At 40.7% G+C, this 25,401-nt stretch overlaps 1 protein-coding gene across 2 annotated transcripts in view; it reads left to right on the top strand.

The window, feature by feature from the left end:
- Nucleotides 1-265: 265 nt before the first annotated feature.
- The window catches only part of METAP1D (methionyl aminopeptidase type 1D, mitochondrial), a gene marked incomplete at its 3' end in the record, with an annotated part of 49,921 nt that continues 24,785 nt past the window's right edge, over nt 266-25,401 (top strand). Inside the window, exon 1 of one of the 2 annotated variants that reach the window (XM_082312529.1) lies at nt 266-326. In XM_082312529.1, coding sequence (XP_082168655.1) covers nt 287-326 — 40 coding nt within the window. In that variant the 5' untranslated portion in view covers nt 266-286. Of the gene's footprint in view, nt 327-23,051; nt 23,134-25,401 lie in introns of those variants that run through there. The other variant, XM_082312528.1, reaches the window with a different exon arrangement.

Below are 25,401 nucleotides of genomic sequence, written 5' to 3'. Positions count from 1 at the left end.
AGCCCCGCCGCTCCGCGCCCTGGCAGGGCGGGAAGGGGGCGCTCCCGCCCCGCCGCCGCAGCCGCAGCCGAGGAGCGGCCGGGCCCCGCGCCCGCCGGCTGACGAGCTGCGCCCTGCGAGGGCTACGGGGCAGCGGGGGAGGGTGCGCGGCGGCGGCAGCCGCCGGCTGCGGGCCGCCGCCCGGCTGGGGCGCGGTGGCGGCTGCCCCGAGGAGCGGGCGGGGCGCACCTGCCGCGGCCCGCCTCAGGCGGCGCGCGGCCACGTGACCGCGCCTCACGCGGGCAAGATGGCGGCGCCCAGAGCCGTCAGCGTGCTGCGGGGCGGAGGTGAGTGCGCGCCGCCGCCGCCGCGAGGGGGGGGGAGGCGCGGGGCCGGCGCCGCGCTTTGCCCTCCTCCCGCCCTGCCCGCCCGCCGCCGCCGCGGCGCCGCTCTGGAGCTGGGGCGTGCTCTGAAATCGAGGAGCGAAAGGGCCCGCCGCTGGGAGAGAGACCGCTCCGTCAGCCAGGGCGCCCGGGGCGCGGGAAGGTGTCCCGGGGCGGGGGGGGGCGGGGTCGGCGCGGTCCCGCAGGAGGGGCCACAGCGGGGTCCCGCAGGAGGGCCCGCGCAGCAGTTGGAGGTCCCCCGCACGTCCGGCAGGGCAGCGTGGGAGAAGGGGTGCACCCCCGCCCCGCCGCGGGCAGGCTGCGGCGGGGCTCCCGCGGGGCAGAGCCCGCCCGCCTTCCCCGGGAGGCGGGCGGTGGCCGGAGGCTGTGCGCCCTCCGAAGGGGAAAAAGAGCCCCCCGTTAGGCGCCGGCCCCGTCCCGTGGCGGCTGCCCGGTCTGCGCTTGTGTCAGCGCGCCTTCCCCGGCGCCGTGCGGGGACGGGGGCGGCCGCGGCCCGCTCGCCGGGCCGGCACGGCCCGGGCGGGGCAGCGCCCGCCCGCGGAGGAGCGGCGTGCCGGACAGGTGGCCCACAGGGGTGTTTTGCTCTGGTCTTGCTGTGACCGTTTTTGCTGTTACAATTTAAGTGTTTGACAGAAAAAGTAATCCGGCTTAAGTAGACACGTTTCTTCTACCGACCCATTCAGCTGCAGAACTTTTTCCGTGTCGGCACGTCAGTGTGTGTCATGGCTTTTCAGGTCCCGTCATCCCTCGTGCTCCAAGGTCCTCCGAAAAGCACCTTTTCTACCACGTAACCTTTCGCAAGCGAATCATTCCCGTGTGTCTTATTGACTTATTAATACATAAGAACAATTGTACAAGATGCTGTGCTTTGCTGAAAAATGCGTTATCTTATTGGCGTAAAGTTATTTACCTCTCATTCCTTCCCCTTGGTGTCTTATTGCCTCACGTTAAATAAGATTGGAAGCTCTTGGGGCGTTCATACCATTCTGTGAGTGTTTCTTTTTAGCACGCGTAGTACAGTTTTAAATGTGTGAACAGAAGGAAACACCTCACAATGATCTTGATGAAAGACTTGTATGATTAAATTTTTCTTTAAGATTGCTAAATACTTAGTGTAGTAATAGGGGATAGAATGATCTCAGATTAATTTTAAGTTGAACATTAAACTGAATGCTGTGTGCTTTCAGCTAAAGCATAATATTGCAATACTTTACACCTGGCATAACAAAATTTTAGTCCCTTTTCTCATGTTATTGGTCCTGATCTTCTACTGTACTTTTATTTTTCATTCTATCCAACAGCCTTGAAAACCATTGGAAAATGTAAAGGCCTTTTCTTCATAGTTAATACTTAATTTTGCAGGGCAGAAGTGCCACATCATTTTTTTTTTTTTTTCAGTGGTGAAGGCTCATATCCATAAGGAAATTTAAGTTTGACTGGACTCTTGGAATCTGAGCATCAGCTGAACTCTGGGAAGAGCTGCGACATTTGGCCTTCAGAGTCTCTGATTTGTTTTATTTCTAACAGCTGTCAAAACCTTCGCTCTTTCACATGTGTGGAAATGTGTGGAATGGAATCACATTTTGCAGCATATAATACCATAGAAACAATGGGGTTTTTTTGTTCAAATCTCAAATGAATTGAAATTTAGTGTGCAGCTTCATACTGTTCTTCAGCATTTGCTTCAGCAGCTCTGTGTCTGCAACCTTTTTGTTCTGGATATTGTTTTGGTCGTGTGTCCATGCCCTACCACTGCCTCCAGCCCGCTCCACACCTAGAAACCTGCTGTCTGTCATCCAGTTAAAAGAGCCAAACCATTTAAATTTGTTAAGCCTTCATACCTTCCCTTCAGGCATCAAAGCTTGTTCAGCTCCCCTAGTGGATATGCATTTCCAGAAGTTGAAAAAGCAAAACTGTCATAGTTCAGACAAGACTGATTAAACTAAATCCAATTTTCTCTCAATTGGACAGTTCAGTATAATTTAATTTGCAAATACTGAAAGACAGAAGTAATTTAAATTAGATTTCTGTTCACCTAAGGGAATCTATTCTACCTAAATTGAACGAAAATTACTTTCTTATAGCCTCTTTTGTGATACTTTTTTCATATTTCTGATGTTATGTTTTTATAAATGATGAAAGGAAAATTTTCTTTATTATGGAACTGTTTCTAGATAAGTGCATTTGAACAGTAGAGATCTTGGAAGTTTGTATACTGGTTAAATACTTCCTCCATATATCACAGGACTTCAGCTAGCCTAAAAAAATCTTTATTAGTTAAAAATAACTAATAGTTAAAAAAAAAGGCAGTTTTTGCCTTTTCAGTAGGCATATCAGGAATTTACTTGTATAGTCTCTTCCTTGCTACTGTCAGAATTGCAACTGTGTCAACCAAAGGAGAAGGTACACAACTTTGTAAGAGCATGAGCGGCTTGCACAAACCTTTGTGAAATTCTGTATGCTCAAACACCGCATTTCAGAGTGGCCTTGCAGTGGGCCGAACTGCATTTTAGCTGCCACCTTTCTTGAAGAGTATTTGAAAAGAATTTTACAGGAGATGCATAGAAGTGCAAATTGTGTTTACCGTTTTGTAAAAGAAAACTAAGAAACATCCAGAACATGGACACATCGAATCAGTGTGTCATGTCATGGTTTGTACTTATAAATAGTACAGATTATATGGTGATGCATTGGCTTATAAGTGGTCTAATTACATATTATGACAGTTTTAGGTATTATAATAATGCATCTGTGATACTTCATTGGTAATAAAATAAAGTAGAAGACATCAAAGAACTGCATGCCTACAAATGCAACTTAGTCTGTTTTAAGGCATGGTAGTCTCTTATTGATCTATTCATTTTAGGCAAGTAAATTACTGTAGAGTAAGAAGCCCCTAATTTCTTGTAATGAAGTTTCAGGACTTCGAGCCACAGGAAGATAACTGATGAGAAGACATCCCTTGTAAAATGAGTTACTTACTGTGTTAAATACTGATATAACTGATTTCTGATCTTGCTTCCCTACCTCTAATTATGAAGAAGTATTCTGTAATAATCTGTGTGGTATATTATTGGCCAGACTTTTAAAGTTTAGTCACTGTAGACTGACAGCGTGTGATACGTCTCTTAGATATGTAGGCTGTGCTCCCAGGCTGTCCGTTTGCTTATACACCGCCTTGTTAAGCCCCTTGAGGAACTGGGAATTCATACACAGGCTCCTAAACGGGTACTGATAGGCCTGGAAACTGCTCTCAGGTAGAAGCTGTAGCTGTCTCCAACACCACAGTATGTGAGATGTTGTGAGATACTTTTCTTCTCTGGATGCAGAGCCTGTTAGAAATGATTGTCTTCAAAATTTTTCTGAGAATGTTATTCTTTTCCTCTCCATTAGTAAAATGAAGAGGAGATACATAAACAAGTTTTTAAACCATTTCAAAAAAAAGCAGGGAGGCATAGCTGGAGTTTGGATTTGTTGCAATACAGCTTGAAAGCCTCACACTTCCAAGTTTGCCTGGAAGAAGTGCTGAGTCTCATTAGAAATCAGACCTTTTTTTTTTCTTTTTTTTTATATTACAGAGCATTCTTATTTGGGCCATATAGATCACCAGTTTGGTTCATGGGTCTTGTCAGTAATGCATGGTTGAGTATTGTCTATCCTTCATAGTTAGTCTAGGCAGAATTAAAGTATTTCAAAGGAATAATAAACTCTTCTCCAGCAGGGTATTTATATGGAAATCATCAAACTATTCTGGAGGATTACAGAAGTTAGAAATATTAGTTTGGATCCTGCAGAGAGTGGACTAATAGAAGAAGGTGTAGCAAGTGACTGAGGCGATATGAAGTGATTTGGTTTACATCTTTTATTAGATAGAGTGCATAGATATCATTTTATGTAGTGTTTTTCTTTGTGGTCAGACATGGCTTTGCCATTTACAATGGTAAAACTGGTAGTCAACTTTCAAATTACCATTTGATGTTGAACTCTGCATGTCAGTGTAGAGAAGCATGCTGTGGAGTCTCCAGCTGGGAGGTGGTTAAATAAATAAATGAAGTACCTGCTGTAAATCTCTTCAAATCTCCATTTCCATGGCTTTTTGATTTCTAGAAACATGGTCAAGATCAAATCGGTTACCTTACCGAATAATATCTATGCAAAACTGTTGCAGTTTCCACCGCCTGCAAGGAAAGAGGACCATCTTCACTCTCTGGGAATCTTTTTTTGCAGCAGTTTCCGATATCCTGTTGCCATCGCTAATGCGCTTATTCCATAGGCGGGAACCTGGACTTGCCGGCCTGTCACCTCCTCACCCACACAACCTTGCTACAGAGAATCTAACATCTTTCTGAATAGTTATCAGAATCAGCATCTGAACTGAGTTGAGGCATCCTTCCCCCCATGTGCTTAGTTTCCTTCTTTTTTTTTTTTTTAACTTGTATTCATGAAATATTTATTCATTATCCAGAATTCATCAAGCACATGTGGTCAGCTTTGTTTCATGAATGCAGCTGAGGGTGCCTACTGGTCCTCGGGGAAGCAGGGAACACCCCTGTGAAAAATAGGGTACTGAACCTTATTTTAAGGACATATAATTTCCATTACCTTAACCTTAATTTGGATTGATCTTTGTCATTATCAATATTTAGCCAGTTTGTGCATTCTGGTTTTTTCACTCCTGCATTGGAATTGGAGATGACAGAAAACATTTGACCAAACTTAAGAGATTGAGTGAATTTGGGTTAGAAGATGGAGCATTAATGACTGTCTAATACAAGACTCCTGTCTCTTGAGTTATCCATAAAAACTTTACTGAATCTTTTACTAAGCAGTATTTCTGATACGCACGGTCCATATCTTGCGTTTTGTTAGTCTGCAGCCCTTGATAATGCTCATGGTCTCAAGAAATGCAAACTTTTCAATATTTTTAAGAGGAACTGAAAGAAGGGCTCAGAATTTTCTTTTTTGCTGAAATCAAAGCACGCATGACAGATTTTTTAACTGCCATATGCTACTGAATCAGTTTCCATGTTTTTGATGATGCGTTTTGAAATAGGAGTTACATTTATTTTTAAAAAAATCTTGTAGCTTGCCCTTTGGTAAGTGTATTTAACCATAAACTTCAAGATATATGAGATTATTCTCATGTTAAGAATGAATCATTAAAATCATCTTGGCACTATTAATACTCAAACGCTAAAAGTATCTCTTCATCCATATCTGCATCACTGTTAAAAAGAAACTTAGAAATGTACAACTCAAAAAATTAATCCTCATCTATGGTAACTTCCAGTACTCTTAAGCTAATGCTTTTTTAAAAAATTAACCATAGCATATACAGATAACAGTTTTGGGGAGACTTGACTAAACGTTTCCTGGTATTCCATCCTGATAATGAAATATGTCCTGTAATTCTGAGTTTTTTTGACAAATGAGAAAAAGCAATTGAAAACTTTCGCTAGAGAGTTTTCAAGATCAAATGACGCTTGACTGCACTGTGCAATATATGAGCTGGGCAATTAGCTGGAAGAAAATATTAATTCACATTTTCCATTAATTTGTAGACAGACTCATGTCTCCAGAATTTAACATTAGCATTATCAGCTGCAAATGATGCACGGTGGAAGTTCAAACCATTTGATTGTAGTACACTCTTTTTAACATTTTTCAAATGATCCTAAGATAGTTTCATCCCTGTCTTGAAAATAATCAGGCAGACAAGGAATTATTCCCATTTCAACAGTGCAGCAATGAGTAACTCTGGGGGAGACATGCACTTTCATGTTTTGAGGCACGAGAGAAAAAAATATTCCCCTTTCAATAAAGTGTTTAATTGTTTTCTTCTTTTGGTTGAGAGGTAATGTATTGTTGGCAGCACACAGCCCCTTTGTTCTGACAAGATCTATCACTTCTGGCTGTGGATGGATTGGTAGGGTGTGGTTTCTTGGTCAGCTAAGGTTTCTCAATCAGCCAGCATTAGCTGAGATTGCCATTAAATGAAGGAAAGTCATTCACGGATGTCCAGCCGTGGCGTGAGTTGCATCAACTTGTTGATCTACCTGAAAACCAGCTGCCGCGGTGGACGCTGTGTTTGGGTTGGCAGCTCCCCAGTCCGGTTTGATGCAGGAGGGAGGGTGGCATACCTGCTCCTGGCAGCAGCCTACAGCCAGGCTGGCACAGCTGCCAGCTTGTAAACCAGCAGCGTTTTCATGTGCGGTTACATTTAAGTGATCTGTGTAAGTGGTGTTCGGCATTACCTGAGTGTTTTTAGTTGGTGGCTCGCTGCTGAAACTCGATGTTTTCTGCCACATTGACAGCTTTGCTGGCCCACACCTACTCAGGTAGCCATTCATTCCCGTACATAAAAAGTCTTTTCTTCTTTGTAGGAAGGTGCCCGTTGACCTGGTGCTGGAGCATCACCATTGTGGTTACAACTAAAATCTACATAGAGACAAAACTCATGACAAGTTCCTGAAGAGTACTTAGTTTCAGCCTTTTGTGAATGCTTTCTCTGCTCTGTGCCTTGTATCTTGGGTGGTCAGGTCCCAGGCAGTGTCCCATATCTGCCAGTACTTAGCCTGTGATAAATATATTGGACAGGTACATTTTTTAGATACCAGAAGTTAACTGGAGTAAGCCTAGCTGTAATCCTTCAGGCACAATTGAACTGGTTTGGAAGTGTATTTTACATGTATCATTTTCCATTTTGCAGAGCTTTCCTTAAAGCTCACCTGGACCTTTCCCTAAGCAGAAAGGAGTTGCTTTCTCTTTCCATGCCCATGACAGAGCTCTGAAACTTTTCCACCGTCTGCAGCAGCTCACTGCCCTGGTGCGGCAACTCTGCGCAAGGGCTGGTGTCCAGCTACGTGTGTAGGCTACTAACCCTGAAGGAAAACACCGTAACGCTCTGGGAAAGCCTCTACTGAGAAACTGGGATGCCTCATCATAGGGACTTGGCTTGCTGCCATGTTTCCAAAATATATTTTACAGTGCTCTCTCAGCCTTCAGAGTTAGATGTGGGGATGCCCATGAGTGAGGAGCACTCTCTGTTTGCATGCACAACTTCTGTGTCGCCTGCCAGAGGCTGTTGTCCTTGTCTGTCTTTTCCTTACCTGGCTTCAGATATAGAAGCAAATGCTCAACATAATACCATGTAATAGGGTGGAAAGTCTGAAACGGAAAGTCACGTCTGTGATTTTAATTCCAGACATGCAGTTCAGTGCTGCCTTTGGGCAGCACAAAAGGCAAACTTTGTCTCTTACTGAAGGGGTAGGTCTCTTCAGGCTCACAAACACAGTGTTAACCAACACGCAAATCTTAGTGTTGCTCTGCAAAGAACCAAACAACTGATTTAACCTTCTCTGTACTTATACAGCAAATCAATGAAATAAAAGATACTGCTTCACAATCTCTAGGAATTAAATTAAAGAAAGGAAAGATACAGGCTCTTAAAATCTGCAGCAGAAGGTAACCCTGCCAAGCCTATGTACAGGATCAAACTGCAAGTGAAGTCTCTGGTTTCTTGGTTCTTGCATGTTCTGTTACTTAAAACATCACGAATAGTGATACAGTGTATCATAGGTCTCTGGTGGTCTCTAAGCTTGTTTATGGTAATATGTCACATTTGGAGAGAAAGGATGAAGAACTTAATCATCCCTAAAAAAATTCTGGACCTCAAATTGTGAAGTACGTTATATTTTAGAGCAGATAGCTCCTCTAACCAAAATCAGGGTCAGAAGCCGTATGAGCATATAGCATAACATTTTTTGCCTCCGAAAGCTTGCAGTGCAGGTAGCTATGGCAGACAAAAGGGACTGAAATCCTGAGCGCTAGTTGATGGATGGAGAAACTGTAGTGCTAAGGGAGTGATTTGTGGAGGGTCTTGTGGCAGCGCGACATCGGCAGAATAAAATGGTACCTGAGGCTGCCCTAATGCCTGCTGCTCCTAAGCTACTAGGCTAACATGCAGTTTAACAGCAGACATATGTGAAGTGGCTTTCTACATTTAGATAACGTATTCCTTTTACTTAAGCTTTTGCACTTAATTACCCTACCCAGACCAGAAGCTGGATTTAAGGCGTACATAAAAACGACGTACCACGTATCTGTAAAGTTTGGGAGTTGTGTGTTGTGGGTGTTGCTGTGCCGGGGAAACTGAACTGAGATGGTCTGGCACGCTTCCCCTCATTTCTTGCATCGTTTTCTATGTATAGCTAGAGTCGGAGTGTAAGGTTGAGGCTACCAAAAAAATATTCCTATAGTGTCATGGTATTTTTTCATACTGAAGAGACCTGGGTTCCTGCTGAAGTCACATGGAAGACAGGCTACTTCTGGTTTTGAACCTGTTCTGGTACTGAAGCTGCAGCAGAGATCTGTGTCATGAAATCTAAGCTGGTTTTCCTTTCCATGATATTCAGACATACTAGACATGGTGTTCTCATTGTGATAGTTGTGAATCATGAGGAAATTTAAGTGAAAGCTTAGGAGTTTTTAAGCAGTCTTCAGTGACAGTTCTGCTGGTCCACTGCAAACTATGATTTCAAAGTAGTGGTTGATCATGTATGCAGTCTGTAAAACGCCTTTTCTGTGCTAAAACCACCTGTAGGGTCCCTGGTTACAATGATCTTCCCAATTCAGGATTGTATTATTCCCGCCCCTCCCCCCCCCCCCCCCCCCCTTTTTTTTTTTGTTCCTCCTTCCTTCTCCCCTGCTCCCAAACAAGCACATCCCTATAGCACTTGGAAATGCACCTCTGGTCAGACAGGCTCGCTGCCTCTTCTTCGCTTTGACAGTTTGACGTGGTGATGTGCCAACCCTGGACAGCTTGCAGTGCTTCCAGACACCACATCCCAGTGCTGTTGATCTAGCAATATTTATTAGCATTAAAATTTAATTTGAAAATATTTTGAAGTAATGAAGTGGGAGAGGGAGTAGGTTACAGGGCAATTGCTTCCCCCCTCCCCCCCCCCTTTTTTTTTTGATGTTATGCCTGTTCAAGCTGTGTGCATTTGTTGCAGTGGTTTCTTTCCTAAGTATTTCTATTTAAAGCAGTGTTCATTAAGGTATACTTGTATGCCTGGTCTAACTTTCATATTACATATGTGAAAACATGAGAGAACTTATACAAGGAGTGGTCCGTACGTTGTACTCTCTCTGTGTTACAGTTATTGCATCCTGTAGAAAGAGGTTGTTTGACTACAGCAGTGTTTTAATTTCGTTTTTTAGTTTTTAATTGCACATTTCTGGAGTCTCCCTGACCACTACCTGGACTTAGGCCCAGAGGAGCTGCTATAACTGATGAACATAGATTCATAGAATCATAGAATCGTTAAGGCTGGAAAAGACCCTTAAGATCATCGAGTCCAACCCTTAACCTAGCACTGCCAAGTCCACCACTAAACCATGTCCTCGAGCACCACGTCTACCCTTCTTTTAAATACCTCCAGGGATGGAGACTCAACCACTTCCCTGGGCAGCCTGTTCATGATCCCCTCTGCCCAGGAACCCAAGACCTGTAGTACGACGATGCCCAAGGAATTGAAAGAAAACTGTGTTCAAGCCTTGCCTCCTCCTTTTTATATTTTCTTTGTTGTTTTTACGTAGTATCGCTTTATACTGATGGGTAGCGTACCTCACCATGAGTAAAATCTGATATTAGTTTGTTGATAATTAAGAGCACAGATTCTTTTCAACCTAGACTGAAAACAGAAGCAGGGAACAGCCCAGGCAGCACAGAAGTTACTCTGACATCTGTTGATTAGTGCTTGCAAATAAAGTGACAAGTTATTAAACAAAATAACAAAAAGTGTTGCAGCATTAGTGTTATCATGTTGGGTTTTTTTTACTATGTTATCATTTTTATGCTTTAGTGGATACAATTGCATTTTTAAATTTTGTTCTTGAATGTTTCTCTTTAATCTTTCATTCTCTTAGAAAAGCTGCATTATATAAACATTGTATATTATTTTAGCTGCAGAATATTATCATGGTGGATTTTTTTTTTAGAAAATGTTTTTAGAATTTTTTTATGATTGCAGAGTGAGTGTTAGTGTTCAATCTAATTAAATTTAATTGCGTTTCCTGAATGTTTTATTTTTAGTTTGCTCTTATATGCCTTTATTTTCATCAGGAGTTGTAAATTTGACTTTTTTTTTTTTTTTTTTAAAGCATGGTGTTGGCAGTCAGACACAAGCCCACTTTAAAGCAATGAAATGATTATCTTAAAAGTCTTCTAACTGTGGGGAACATTTAGTTTCTGCTTAATGATCAAGAGCTGTTTCTTCATGTTGTTTTGGATTGTGTGACCCTGTTAGTTTTTTCTTTTGTAAGTTTAAAAAAATTAAGATGGGGAAGAGTAATGAAAAACTGCTTCTTTCCTCCTATTCTAGCTTTTTATGTCCAGGTCAACTGGACAGGCAGTCAGAACATGTGAATTACTCTTTTAGCTACATACATTTTTGTCATTGTTCATTTATCTTTTACTGCTCGTATTTGCTTAACTAATATGTTATACCATTGCTTGTAGAGAGATTTTTTTCCTTGGTGTCTTAAGAAAAAGTGTGGAAAAATTTGCCTTCATCTATTTCTTGTTTTTCTGTTATTGTAACAGTTTGTCTGACTTATTTATTTTTCTAAACATGAGCTGTTTATCTATCTCGGGAGGAACTGCAGTGGCTGGAGAACTTGTAAAGCTCTGGGATCGCGAATGTGAAAACTGAACAGATAAGGATTCTCGGATTTACTTATTTAAATCTAGTGACTAACAAACATCTGGAATAAAGATGTCATTACCAAAAATTCATTATTCTTTTCCTCTGGATAAGGGAATATAAGGTCTGCTCTAGCACAGTACACGTGTTGTGCTACACTTCACATCTTCCAGGCTTCTTGTCTGCTCCAGGTTTGACATTCCTAGTATTGCTGAGGTTTAAAAAAAAAAAAAAAAGGCATGAAAAAAAAAAATCATGTCAGATCTTTTTAAACCTCAAAAAGGTAAAAGTATAATCATGCGGTATAATCACATTAAGAATCTTTTTTCAGTCACCAGCAAGGGACAGAGTTACTGTTCTTGCTAGACAAAGTTCATTCATTCTAAGTTTTTGATGGTTAGAGAATGCCTGAGGAGTGAAGCTGAAGTTGTTTTCTTCCAATGTGGCCGTACTCGGAGGCCTCAGGCTTCAGGTTTCTGTTTTCTGAATTGTAGGAGTGTTCTGTCCCAAAGACTTGTGCAGCAGTTTGTGAAATAAATAAGGGAGAGAGGCAGAGGCTTTTGCCAACAGAGGCTTTCTCAGCTCACTGCTCAGTGGCAGATCAGTTTGAGAACCTACATTGTGAGTCTCACCTTGGTGTCTCATCAACTGCCCGCTTCCTCGGGTCGGTGGTCCTGGTGGGAGCTAGCAGTCCTTGGGAGCTCACCTGCTTTGGAAATGGGAGGCTCTCGTGCTAGTCTGCCGCCATCCTTCTCGCAGAAAGACAAGTTCTCCTACAGCTGCGTGGCTGAAGAGAAGGCATGATCTCCATATGGGACGGGACTCAGGAGCCAGGGATTTTGGGACTGGCCGTGCACATGGCCTTGGATAAGCCATTGAACTTTCTGTGTCTTTCTACACCTACAATGCAGATATTTATCTACCTTGCAGGTGTGTTGGTTGAGATTAATGAGTTGTTTGTAAAGCACTTTGAAGATGAAAAGCACTATAAAAATGCTAAGTATTATTATGTATGAGCTCTTGAGTGCATAATGGCTGTTTGCCTGCCAGTATTTAAAGCAATTTGTTGCACACTAAGTATGAAAGGCACTGTATGAAGTCAAGTTCTAGTTTCCATTTAAGAAAAGTCACTTGTATTTTGTGTTCAGCAGTTCAGGTCACACCATTGGCCTTCAGTGTTATCTAGAGTGGAAACAGACTCTAGAAGATTTTTTAAGCAGAACCATTTCAAACCTTTTTAAACCAGGTTATTATATAATAAGGGTTTCTTCTCAATCAGTCATTTCTTACCCTCTCTATATGTCTTGGGTTTTGTTTGCCAAATTCCCACATCTTCTGCTTCTCCCATTTATGCCAAATGCTGCTTCTGTCCCATCTTACGCTTCCGTCTGAACTGCCCTGTTCTCTCCCTGACCTTTCCATCCGTCTCCACAATTGTCACCAAAGTTCCTGTTCTTTGCGCCACTTCTGCTCACCTGCTCTTGCCATGTTGCACAGGTTTCCTCAGCCCTTCGTCTACCTGTCCCTCACTTTGGTCATTCCTGCACCCAGGCTTCCCCTGCACTCCTGCCCCGAGGAGTTTCCCGCCCTGGGTGCTCGATGCCGGCCGGTGCTGTATGGTATAGTGCTCTTCTTCAGGATGCTTCTGTGATAAATGGCAGAGCAAACTGCCTGTCGGACAGGCAAAAACATCCACAAAAGGGGCAACGCTGTTCTGTGTTTGAGAGCAGACCTGCCTGTCTATGACCTGTTGGTTCAGTGATCTTCAAGCTTTTTGAGCATCGGTTTTTCTAAGCATCCTCTAGTGGTGATGTGGGCTCCCATGTAGGGAGCTGAAACAAACTGATAATGAACTTGCTTTCCAAAAAAAAGTCTTTTCTTGGTCTTTGGATGTGGCCATCAAAATACCAGGTTTTCTCAAAGCACAAGTTGAAAACAGCTGCATGTTGTTCATTATCTATCAGCACTATATAGTCTGTCCAGCTTGGATAATAAAATACTCACTTTGACCCCAATCTTGGTTTACTGCATCAGGTCAGAGATATGAAAGAAACAAATGCCCCATCTTAAAAAGATTCACACTCATATATAATTACTTAAGTGCAGTCCCCTTCACTTTATAAGGTGTGTCACATAATCAGAATAGTGCATCTTTTAATTGTAGGAGTAAAATGTGAGAGAGCATGAAAATTCGTATACCACAGAGTCTTGTAGTTTATTGGATGCAATTCAGGCAGGAAAATATAGTATGTGGCTGTGTTTAGTATGATAAGAAGTGGCAGAATTCTCTGTTTTGTCTTAGTTATTGCATTATCTTGCTATGTTTTTAAAAGGATCTACAAGAAACCATTTAAGGTAGTATTTACAAGCCGAACTGTTCATTGACAAAGGGCCTTATCCATATAACTAGCTGTTCCTTGGAGGTAGTTACTACAGATGTTCCTGGACAGGGCAAGTTTGAATTATTATTTTTTTAAATTCCTTTAAGATAGTTCATATTAAAAACGTTATTTGACTGGAAAACAATCTGGAAATGTTTTATGACATAGAAACAAATAAAAAAGTTTGTTTGTTTATTTTGTTAAATGGCCGATTCCCTGGGGAGTTCTCCTTTTAGAGCCATTGTCCTTTCCAAATCAGTAGATGTCTTTCCCTTTACTACTTAATTTCTGAACAAAGAGGAAAATGTTGGAAACCAAGTGTTCAACAAACTGCCCTGCTGCATGGAAGCCTTAGAAAAGGGGAATAAAGGGCTCTTCAGAGCTCCTCAGAGGTCTTTTGGCAGGCGTACTCTGCAACGTGCAGCCTGAGAAAACTTTCATGAGTGTTTTTGAAAGTCGCACTGTTCTCTTTCGAGTTTAGATGATAAATAACCAGCCACTCTAACCAGCTGTATAAAGTCTCCAACCTTCACATTTTAAAGCTGTTTACTTTCAGGTATTTATGGTTAAAATGCCTGTTTAAAACTATGTTTCAATTTTTGATCAAGCTCATTTTGAACCACGAAGGACTATTGCAGTAATGAACACAATCTAAATTTATACTTTAATACTTATGGCATATCAGATGTTCTCTAAAGGAATGTGTACACTTCTCAGATTCTGTTTCATGTTTAGTTGTACATAAATTAGGTCCTGCCTTATGTATTTTTTAAATTATGAAAGTCAACAGATGTGGCATAACATTGAAAGAAAATGGCAAAGAAATTATTTGTTTCTCACATAAATTCCAGCTGTTCAGTCTCAGATTTTCTGATAGACACAGGTGAAGATGGAGTTAGAAAAAAGTAACGGTGAGCTCGTAACCTCCTTCCACAAGTTGTAAAAATGAGATGCTTTATGTAATAGATGGTGTGGTCACTGCAGATCTGCTTGTATGCTGCTTGGGTTCATAGCTCTTGAATGTGCTTGTAAACTCATCTAGAGCTGTTGAGTTGAGGTCCTTCTCCACCAGACAAAGTGGATAGTCATCTTGCAAAGACGTCGTGGTTTGACACCGAGATGGCGTGTTGCCCACAGTGGTTAGTGCAGGTCTGAGAGCTGAGTCACGCTCTTGCATCGTGGATGAAATGGTAGGTGGTTTCATTGCCATGTGCTTTCTGAACTAACACCTGTGAGGTGACTAGGCAGGTCTCACCTCTCAGAGCTATTTCTGGTTGTTCTGCACCGATTATTATTAACATACTCCTTATGGCTCATGACAGAGACTTAAAGGAAATGGGTGTTCTTTAAAGAAATGAATAAAGTAGTAGGACTTGTCTGGGTTTACAAAGATTTGTTCATGCTCTGGCAGACCCTACTAATTCAGCAGTAGGCCAGCTCATGCAAAGAGTTCTCTTCTGGGAAAGCTTAAATCGGTTCCCCTAAAAGATCAAGTTGTAGCAGCAAGAATTTTTGCTGGTGTGGCTCTGTCCCAGCAGTTTTCTGAGTGGTATCATTACATTGTCTAAGAGTTTTGGATTGTAGAATACTCTCCTTAACTAATACATGTTTTCTGGTAAAACTTTAATTGCAGAGCAACCCAAAGACTGCAGGAGAAGTGGCTATTTCTAAAACCTGCTTGACAAAGACAGTCCTCCTTTTGTTCATTTGGGGTTTGTTTGGCCAGGGTCATAAAATTTGAACTCGCAGTCTCATCACTGCAGTAGGCCATGCGGGTGGATTGAAATGGACTTCACATTTTCCATAATTAAAATATGCAGCAGGATTCTTAGTGTATAATCAACTGAATTCACTGATTTGGGGATGACTTTAGAGTCAAAAGGAGTTGAGACCTCCTCCTGTACATGTCTCAGCTATGATTTTGCCAATACACATAACTTCTGTTATCACATCTTTCATATATTTTAGCACCAAAGCTTCTCACTCAGAATTTATTCAGGTATTGGACCAAAGTCTTCCAAGAGGCAGACCAAAGGTATGAAGTTGAACGCAGAGGGTGCCTGGTTCTGTGGCTGGGCTTCTGCAGAAGGTTGTGGGAGCACCATCAGCACTCGCTCCAGAGTTGAGGCTTTTATACTGTCTCTGTCCAGCTCTATTTTATAATCCTCAGAATAATTTATAGTGCATTATGAGTCACATCTGGATAGAGGTTTAATGAACAACTTCACTGACCTGTTTTTTTAATTAGAAAAACAGTGCCTTTGCAGCTGAAATCACCAGTAAAATTGAGACGTCAATGCTTCCCCATGCAGATCTGCAGGTTTAGTAAAGCACTGTCAAGATGGGTCTGCACTATCATTGGATTTACCAGGGGCTGCCAGGATCACTGGCCTTTCTTAATAGTACCAATGTGTACTTCTTGCCACATGCATGGCTTTACTACTAGCCCCTTTTTTTTTTCCAGTCCTGCGCATGAGGAATGCAATATGTGCTTCTGTCTTGCATGACACAGACAGCTATGCAGCCTTCTCTTCCAGTCATGTTAAATTTTACTTAGAAGTAAAATGCCCTTTTTTGTATCAAATTCAATGGGAAGCCTTTGCAAAAAATTTTCTTTTTATGCAATTAATGTCTTTACAAATTTTGTCTCTTGTGTCAGTTCTGCCTTCGGAGCTCTTTCTAACCAAAGCTCCAAATAAATAAATACATAAGCGAGCTGTGTTCTGGTGGAAACTTTTCCTCACTTGCAAGCAACTGGCTCCTATCAGAGCAACTGAGAGATCCAGTTCTGGGCTCAGGTTGCTGCCCACACCAGTCTGACTCTCCAGTGGGCAATACTATTGAAAATCTGTATATTTAAAACACAAATCTGTAACAACAACAAAAAGAGAGAGGTGAGGTGGATGTCTGACAAATCGTGCAAGACAATCTGAAAGTTCTGAGTTGAGTTTGCAAGTTAGTGACTGGATAAGCGGGATGTTCCCATGGAGAATTTCATGGATTGCTGCCCAGCCTTGCAGACAAGGTAGCAAAGCCTGCTCTGAAGAAATGCCTGTCATATTTAGCTGGCAAGTTAGATTATCTTCATCTTGTGGAGAGCAAAACATTTATCGCTTCTTATAGATTTACTATCTGTGCAGAGAAGAGCTGTGTAAATCCTTTTCAGTCTAGAAAAAGGAGTTGGAGACCTAATTTCTTGCAAAGACACTTTGCTTACTCTGTCTATCTTAGAAAATCAAACGGTGGAGTAGTCCAATAAACTACAAAGTGAGTGAATAGCCTGGTGAAGATAGCTTAGCAATGAAGTATTCTGTTTTTTTTTTAAGTCTGCCTGTGTGGGGGGTCGCTGGCATGCGCCTTGCTGCACCCATCCTTGGAGCACTGTGTGCAGTAGGGAGGTGTTATGTGGGTGGCTGACACCTGTAAAGTGTGCATCGGGAGAAGTGACTGGGAGCGAGGTCAAGATTTGGAGGTGAGAGGCACTGCCTAAAGTGCAACTGGACTGCATGATCCGCTCTCTAGGGATTAAGCAGCTGCTGCAATTTGTGATTTATTGTCTTTGTTTCAACAAGACAAGTGCTTCTTGCGGTTCCTCCAGGAATTCTCTTGTAGCAGTAGCTGGGGTGTTGACCATGGGGTATGGGGCAGTGGAGAAACGCAGAGGTCCTTCCTTACCGCTCAGGGCTCGCAGCTAGCTCTTGAGATCCAAATGTGACATTTTCTCGCTGGAAAGCAAGGGGTCAGATGGGCAGGGCTGGAGCCAGTCCCAAAGACGTGCTTTAGAAACTCGCAGATGTTGAATGTCAGTTGTCTTAACTCTTCCTGATGTGCATTACATGGGACGGGGTGCAGGGGAAACGAGTGTGCCAGATACTGACCTGCATGTGCATTGTCACACCATGATCTCTCCTCTATGTTCCTGACACCTAGAAAAAGTCATGGCAAAGACTGAACCTTAGTCATCATAGTGGTGGTTATTGTTTAATTTACTGTAACTTGGCCATCAGGTCAGTGCTGACGGATGCCTTGGCTCTTTGCACTGAAGAGTTACTACATCCAGTTGAGGTGCCTGCTGTACCCAGCTGTTTCTTAGGTACAGGTGAAACACTTGTCCAGGACATGAGTGTTGCAAATGAAGTCTTGTGAGGTCTGAATAGTTGGAAACCTCCTACTTTGCCATATGTCGATTAGTTTACTTTAAAAGCTGAAGCTCAGTTCCTACTCCCCTTCATTTACATCCATGGATTGGAAAAGGAAACATGGTGAAGGCTGTCAGAGAAAGCCAGTGGCCAGTGCCCAAGTCATATTATTGGTTTTCATATCTCAAAATCAGAAATTTGGATTGTGGTAGCAAGTGAGTGGCCAGTATATCTTCTGGAAAAGAGGTGTTGTGCGCTGTATCACTGACACCTATTTAGCAAATAACAGCTACTTTCAATGAAGCCAAAGTTTTAGGGTTTTAAATTTGTTACTAGAAAATAAATGGAAATATCAATGGCTGTGCTGATACCAGCATGTCTAAATAAGGATGGATGTGGAGAGCGGTTGCTGGTAAAGCCACTGTCCAGCAGCAATAAGGGATGAAGTAAGGAGTCTCACCACCCGCCTGCCCGTGGCCTCACAGCCCATGCATCCCATCTGCGAGAAGCTCAGACCTCCCCTGTGTTGTCCAGCAGGATCTGCCCCGTGGTACAAACAGCGTGGCATTTCCCAGGCAAGCTCTGCCAGCCCTGTTACACTGCAATATAATCAAACGTGTCATCTCTGCCTTTATAGAGATTTTGTGCCACGACAGTACTTCCGTGTTTGAGGGAATCCTGATCGCTTCCTTTTTTTTTTTAATCCTAGTTTTATATTCATTGAATAAATGAGTCTGAATGCTTGGCGCCTGATCTTTCTGTTACTTTCTGCCTGTTTTGTACTTACGTTGTTTCCCTTTGGCATTTATTATAGCAGCTTCCCTTTCCTCAGAAGTGCTGTTATTTATAAATTACCATTTTATTTGCAATATGCTATACATTAAATGGGCCATAGATGATGGTTACATGGCTTGAGAATAGATCCCTTAATTTTGATGTGTTTTATGAATAATTGGCCTGATCCTGTGTCCTTTGACTTTAGTGGGAGTTTTCCAACAAGTGTATTTACGCAAGAACAGCCCGGCTGCCAGTGCAGCATCAACGGGCAGCACGCCTTTGCATTCAGCGCGGTTGCATGTCCCCGTGCCAAGAACGAATTTTGCCGATTGAAATTTGCTCAGTTTGTCAACACACAGCTCCCATTGAACTTCATGGGATGAGAATCATTCTTGGCATGGAGCCGCGGGCAGCCCGGGAAGCGCTGCCGGCACCAGCTGCGGCAGGAGCTGTGCACCAGCGAGAGGAGCAGCGCCCAGCCTTGGCTCCCTGGTTTGCAAGGCTCCCATCTCGTGTAGCATGTGTTTGCTGTTGTTTGACTAGTGGGAAGAGACAGTGATAAAAAGAGATTTCCTAGGTTAGTTTTCAAGGGTCTTTTTTTCTTTTTTTTTTTTTTTTTGGTGGCTGTCTGGATGATTAATGTGAATAGGAAAATACTGTTGACCCATTTAAATCATGTTAGACGACATCCATTGCTCATCTGCATAATGAAATACACACTGAACATTACAGCCTAAGTATAAGAGCCAGTGAACTACAAAAATAATATTTTACTCATTTAGATTATGAAGTAAAATATAGGACATTAGGACTAATCATAGTATTAAATTTTAAGCCATGCAAATTGTAATTGTCAGTGAAAAAGAACTATAAGTTGAAAAGGCTATTAGCATTTCAGCTTTAACAGTTAATTTTAGTAATCTGGGGTTTTTTTGCTAGTGTGCAGCTTAGAAAAGTCTATATGCAAAACATTTAATAGTAAGTGCAGGAGCGTTTGTTTTCTATCATTATTTAATTTCAATTGTTAAATAAATGATAGAAATATTAATTTGCAGTATTAAAATGTATTAACATTTTATATCACAAAGAGTAAACTGTAATCTTTACTTGGATAAAATCAAACCTAAAAGTAACCAAGAGATGAATAATTTTAAGCATTTATTTAAGTACCAAAACAAAAACTGAAGCCTTTAAAAATATGGATTTTGTCAAATAGAAACATCATTTTCAGCATTTTAAACTAAATACAAATTTTAAAGTACTGAATTTAGGCTGTCAGGTTTCTATGGTTACCTACCTTTCCAGCAGTTTGGTGAGATGTGTAAATAGGCCTATGAGTCACTTGTAATTATTTGTTTTTTGTTTGTTATAGTTGTAATTCTATGTTCAGTTTGAATCTAATATAGTTCACACCACATGCTTTGGTTTATGTATATTTTAGTGCATATGATTGACAGTGATTGAGAATTTCTTATGGAGTGCTTGTTTTTTTTGTCATAAGTGATGTATGTTGGTACTTCTGAAAATGTAAACAACTTCTTCCTGTATCACTGTTTGATAAACAGGGTCTTTCATGATAAGAAAGAGGTCTTTGTAAATGTTAAGCAAGGAGATAAGTGAGAGGTATTTAAAAAAAAAAAATTAATACAGTTCCCAAACATTATACCATACTCTCCCAAATTTTATCCATAATCCTATCATTTGGTGACTCAAATGTCACATATTTATGAATAAGCTTCCAAGTTATGCATTAATAGCTCATACTAATGACTGACAGGTTTAAAAATAAATGTTTTAATAAGGATGCTACAAGTTATCTGCAGCAAGCTCTTGATTGGAACATCTTCCTTGTGCAGAGCATCTTCTTGAAAAAAAAAAAAAAAAGAGCTTGTTTCTGCCACCACCACAATAGTTGAGTAGAAACAGCTGTAAACTCTTACACCTCTCTGCTCATACATTTTGAAGTCTGGGTTATAGGATGTAATTCCCCAACCTTACAGTCTTCGCTGTAGCGAAGGACACATACATATTTTCTCAGTAAAGACTCACTGTCCTAATGTAACTTGTGTTTTCGTGTGAAAACAGGACAATACAAGTAGATAACAACATTTAATACAAGACAAGAAACACTGCTAGCTGTTATTTTTGCCAAATGAGTAGTAATGTAATCTTACTTTATTAAGGCATTCATCCCAAAATTGCTAGCAGTGTACACCTTTTTTAAAATTTTGAGATAAGACTGGCTTACGATTCAGGAATCATCTTGTGTCTTTAGAGATTCAGCTGCAGGTGTATTGAAAATAATTATTGCAATGGGTCTTATATTTTGTGTGGGGAAAAGATTCCTGACTGCCCATTCTCTTCCTGTGTCTCAAGCTACGCAGAAAATCCTGATACGACATTCAGGAGCACTCCGAAATTTTCTATGCAAAGATTACTCTTATTTCAGCAGCTTTGCTCACCCACTGAAAGGATTTCTGTGGGAAACTGTTTTTGTGGTGATTCAGACATATTTTTTCCATTTCAGGTGGAAATTTAAGAGGTTAAAGTAGGATTTACGTTTAACATTTAATACTGTATCAGGCGTGTATATAGGACATAACCACGCCAGTTGAAAAACAGTTGTTTCACAGAGCACCTGAAAAGATTTTATCCCAGTAGGATTCAATGAATGTTAAAACTGTGGGCGGGTGCATATTAACAACAAGATTCGGTATTGTGCGTGTGTGTAAGGACTGTTTGAATAGCTTGTTATTTTAATCTGAAACAACGGCTATTTTTTAAACTGAGTAACTTGTTCCAACAGTTGTTACTTCCCTACAAAATCAAAATAATGAGTACAATAACCAGTCTTTCAAGCAAAAGTAATTCCTCTGATCTTTTAAAAAAACTAAAGATAGGTAGAAAATGATTGAAAGATGTATTTAAATATGCAAACCTAGGCAGATATGCTTTTCATTCTGATTTATTCACTTCATGATAAATTAATTTACTCAATACAGGAATGCAGAAACGTAAGAGCAATGTTTCTCCTGCTAGTCACAGAAGTTGAAACTTGCCAGATGCTGTGATCTGGAGCCTAAATTCCCCTGATATTAACTGTGTGTGAAACTCTTAATATTGCTTTCTCCAGCTTTTGTACCTGACTTCTTTCATTTTGCTGTGATACTGCTTTAGGCAACACTTTATTTTCTATTTGTGTTATTCTATCGGAGAGAGAAAATGTAGTAGAAATAACACTAGGATGGAAGGCTCTATTGGAGAACTACAATGCCCTGTTCCCAAAGTTAAGCCTGTGCAGCCCAGTCCCGTTTTCTGTAATAGACAATTAATTTCCTTTGGTATATGAATGAATATGATTCAGATATAGTTAGATTGTACTCTGTATTTTTTAAATCCTATAATAAAATGGGAAAGTGCTGTTTAATGATACCAGAATTTTACTCAGTCAGTGAATTTATTTCTTATACTGTCTTGGTGTGACTCTGTTTGTATATATAAGTACACAACTCCTCAATTGGTCGAAGGGGTTTTTAAGGATATAAAATTAATTTTTCCTTTTCTTGTTGTTTGTTAAAGTCGCACTGTTGGTTGCTGCTGATAAAAGGTGGCACCGAGCCAGCTTCCTGAAGGAGCTATGGGGAGGGTCATGGCTTGTCATGACCTGGGCACCATTACTTGAATGTTGTTATTATTGGGATGAAGTACCCTTAGGCTGTCATCCTTCCTGTAAATAGAAGAGGTTCTAATTCTCTGTGGTTTCCCAGTTTACCAACTTGTAGAGCAGCTATTTTTTGGCCCTAAGTTTGACTGAATAATGAATTAAAAGAACAGCGCTATACCAGAAGGCGCTGATTAATAATTTTAGTATGCTGGTATAGACTGAGTCATAATAAGTAAAGCCAAACCAGAACGTATTTTTATATAGTTCATAAATTTATACCCAATTAAAAAACTCATTTGTATTAGCATACAGCAAATAAATTGCCCGGTTCTGCTCTTTGTGAAGTAAGGGCAAAATTTTAATTAGCAGGGAGCATAACCGGTCCTGAGGGCCAAACTTGACTTTTTTCAGTGTCATTGAGGAGTCCCAGTGGTGTCGGCAGAGAGGCTGACTCTGCTCTCTTGGAGTCAGTCGGCATTTGGCCATTGCCTTGCTTTATTGGCTGCTATGAGAGTAAGAAGAACAGCAATTCTGTTAATGCCTTTATTAACTAAACAACTTCTGTCGTTAATTTCCAGTTAATTTCAATAATGAAATAAAACAATGCCAATTAGAATATAATGTTTGCAAGATACTGGTCTGTGTTTCGGTTTATCAGGGTACAGTCATAAGCATGCCGTTGTCGAGGGTTTCACCAATGTGTTGCTGTTGTAACTGAAGTCACATCTATCCTGATGAATATTTCATTTCCCCAATCATGCTATTAAAAACAGAGTGTTTTTACCCTTTCATTTCTGTTTTCTCTTTTCCAGTACCATCATGACAGCTGTGGCTGCGTCCTGTTTACAAATTGCTGCTAGTCACATTTTCAGTAGTCCTTGTGGGTTTTGCTTTCCCCTAATACGGGCAATTAGGAGGAAATATTTCTCACGAGCATGGACTTGCTCTTCTCCTTGTAATGACATAGTCCTGCAATCCAGGAAACAGTGCTGCATGGTGTCCATGTCCACGATTTCCTGATGTGGGAAAAAAGTGTGGAAAGCATCTGGAGAGGAGGAGACCCCCTTTACCAGCTTGTTTCCTGTAAGCGAAATTGGAAGACCTTGTCTGTGCAAATAGATTTCAAAATAGAGTCTGCCCTTTGACTGTCTCCATAATTACACAGCGCTCTCTGTATTTTATTTGGCTGCCAGAGCAGTTAACCCCTGGAAGTAAGGGGCTGATGATGGCGTGACCAGCACGGGTATGCAGACATGACCATGTGAATACACTCTTGTTTGGAGAAGCTTGTCGTTAAGACCTCGTTACAATATACTTTTACCAAATTTAAAAATTATTACGTGTTGGGTTATGTTGACTAAGATATGTTATATCCTTAATGTACAGAAAATGCAGAGGTATTAGTTGCAAAAAAGGAAAAAAAAAAGAAACAGAAAAAAGTTCTGTCGTGGCTTTGATGTAATCAACATCTGTCACCAGAATGAATTTGCTTTTGTTTAATTTCAAGGGCTCTTGTCCTTCTACTTTGCCCAATCAGTTTCAACTTCTGCCTCAGGCATTTCCCCATGTTGTTCTTTTTTTTTTTTTTTTTTTTTTTTTAGCAAATGCACAGGTTATTGCTTGTGAAATGTGAGCTGCTCTTCTGCTACACAGGTTACACAGAGTTGGAGAGAACCTTTAATCTTTCCCATCCTATTTTTGAAGCTTGGACGTACCTTTGCAACACAGGGATTACAAAGTCAGTGTTTTATTAAGACAGAATTACAATTACAAGTAAAGATCTATCAAACCACAGACATTATTTTGGATTGAAAAATGGGGACATTTTGTAATTAACAGTAAAAAGCTATGTATTCTTACCTAGTTGCATTGATTGGATTCCACATATTATTACCCATAGTGATTTTTAATACCTCACTTTAAACTTTATTCCTCTGAAGTTTCAGCAAAATGAATATTTGCACAAGAAGCAAAATTATGATATAATATTAAAATGACCTGACAAGCCAAATTAAAGATTTCTAGTGTTTTACGCTCAAATGCATATATACTAAGAAAATCTCCATGATCATTATTCTTTTAAGTTTAATTTTTTTTTAAATCACATATTTAAAAATGAGTTCTCTGAACAATGCTTTTGATGTTGTTAATTGTTCATATTATATTAAGTAAGATTTACTTTATCATGAGCAAGTTGATTTTATTTCCTAAATCAGTTGGACGTTAATTCTTGTAATCCTAAATAATTTTGGTGCTGTGCTTCTGTTGATACTATGACTAAATTATTCTAAATATGTTAAATTTATTTCTTGGCTCTTTTAAGACGTACCCTTGTATTTATTGTAGCTTAGAACTGTCATGAAGTTTATCCTTTAGCAACAGTTTTGCTAATTGCTGGGACATTTGGAGTCTTTCATAAATAAATACCAAAAAAATGGTTGCTAACAGTCACATTTGATAAATCATGTAGGTAAGCAGTTTTTTGCATGGCTAACCCACACCTCATTCATTGAAAACATAGGTGATAAATTGCTGTAACTGTTAAAGAAGAAGCATTAGAAAGGGGCTTACGTGAGAGTTCATTTCCCACATCTCCCTCTAAAAATACTTCTTGACCAGAGGAAAATCACATTTAAATGACTAAAATCAACTTAATTAAGGGTCATTAATAGAGATACACATAAAAAACTCTCTGCTCTGTGAGTGAAATGGGAGCATTTCATTATATAGTGTATTATGCGTGAACAGATAACAATTAAAATAGACCTAGAGTAAAAGGCTAATAAATATAGGGCACATTGTGCTGCAAAATCAGTCACTTAAAATGCTCCCACCCGTCATCATACTTGAATTCGGTATTCAGCCCCTTTGGCTGACTCGTTTAAAAGAAAAAGAAAATGTAATTTCCACACAAGATAAATTCATCTGGTAATTCACAAAAGCTCACAGTGCATATTTATATTATTAATACAAATTAAGGTCTGGAAGGTATGCAGAGGAATCCAGCGGCTCCGGCAGGACATGCATGCATACAGATTGCACAGTGTGATTCACTGGCGAGCCAGAGGAGCAGTTGTCTGTAATTTTCTGTGCTCGGTACATCGTATCTGCTGATGTGATTCAGTAACGCTGGTAATAATTCTCCTTATTGCAGCTGATCGTAAATATTCTGTTACTCATGGCAAGTGACGTAGCCTTGCTGTTGGGGGAGAGAAGAAACACGTAAAGGGTCAACTTTGCATCCGCGTTGTGCTGGCGTGTTACCAGCTACCCAGCTTCAAACGCTGGGCTCGCTCCGATGGCTGCAGTTTCCACTGGCAGCTGCACAAATCCCGCGTTTATGAACTATCT

This window comes from Platalea leucorodia (assembly GCF_965183815.1).
Source record: "Platalea leucorodia genome assembly, chromosome: 5".
Lineage (NCBI taxonomy): Eukaryota > Metazoa > Chordata > Aves > Pelecaniformes > Threskiornithidae > Platalea > Platalea leucorodia.
This window is presented reverse-complemented; position numbering and strand designations above follow the sequence as displayed.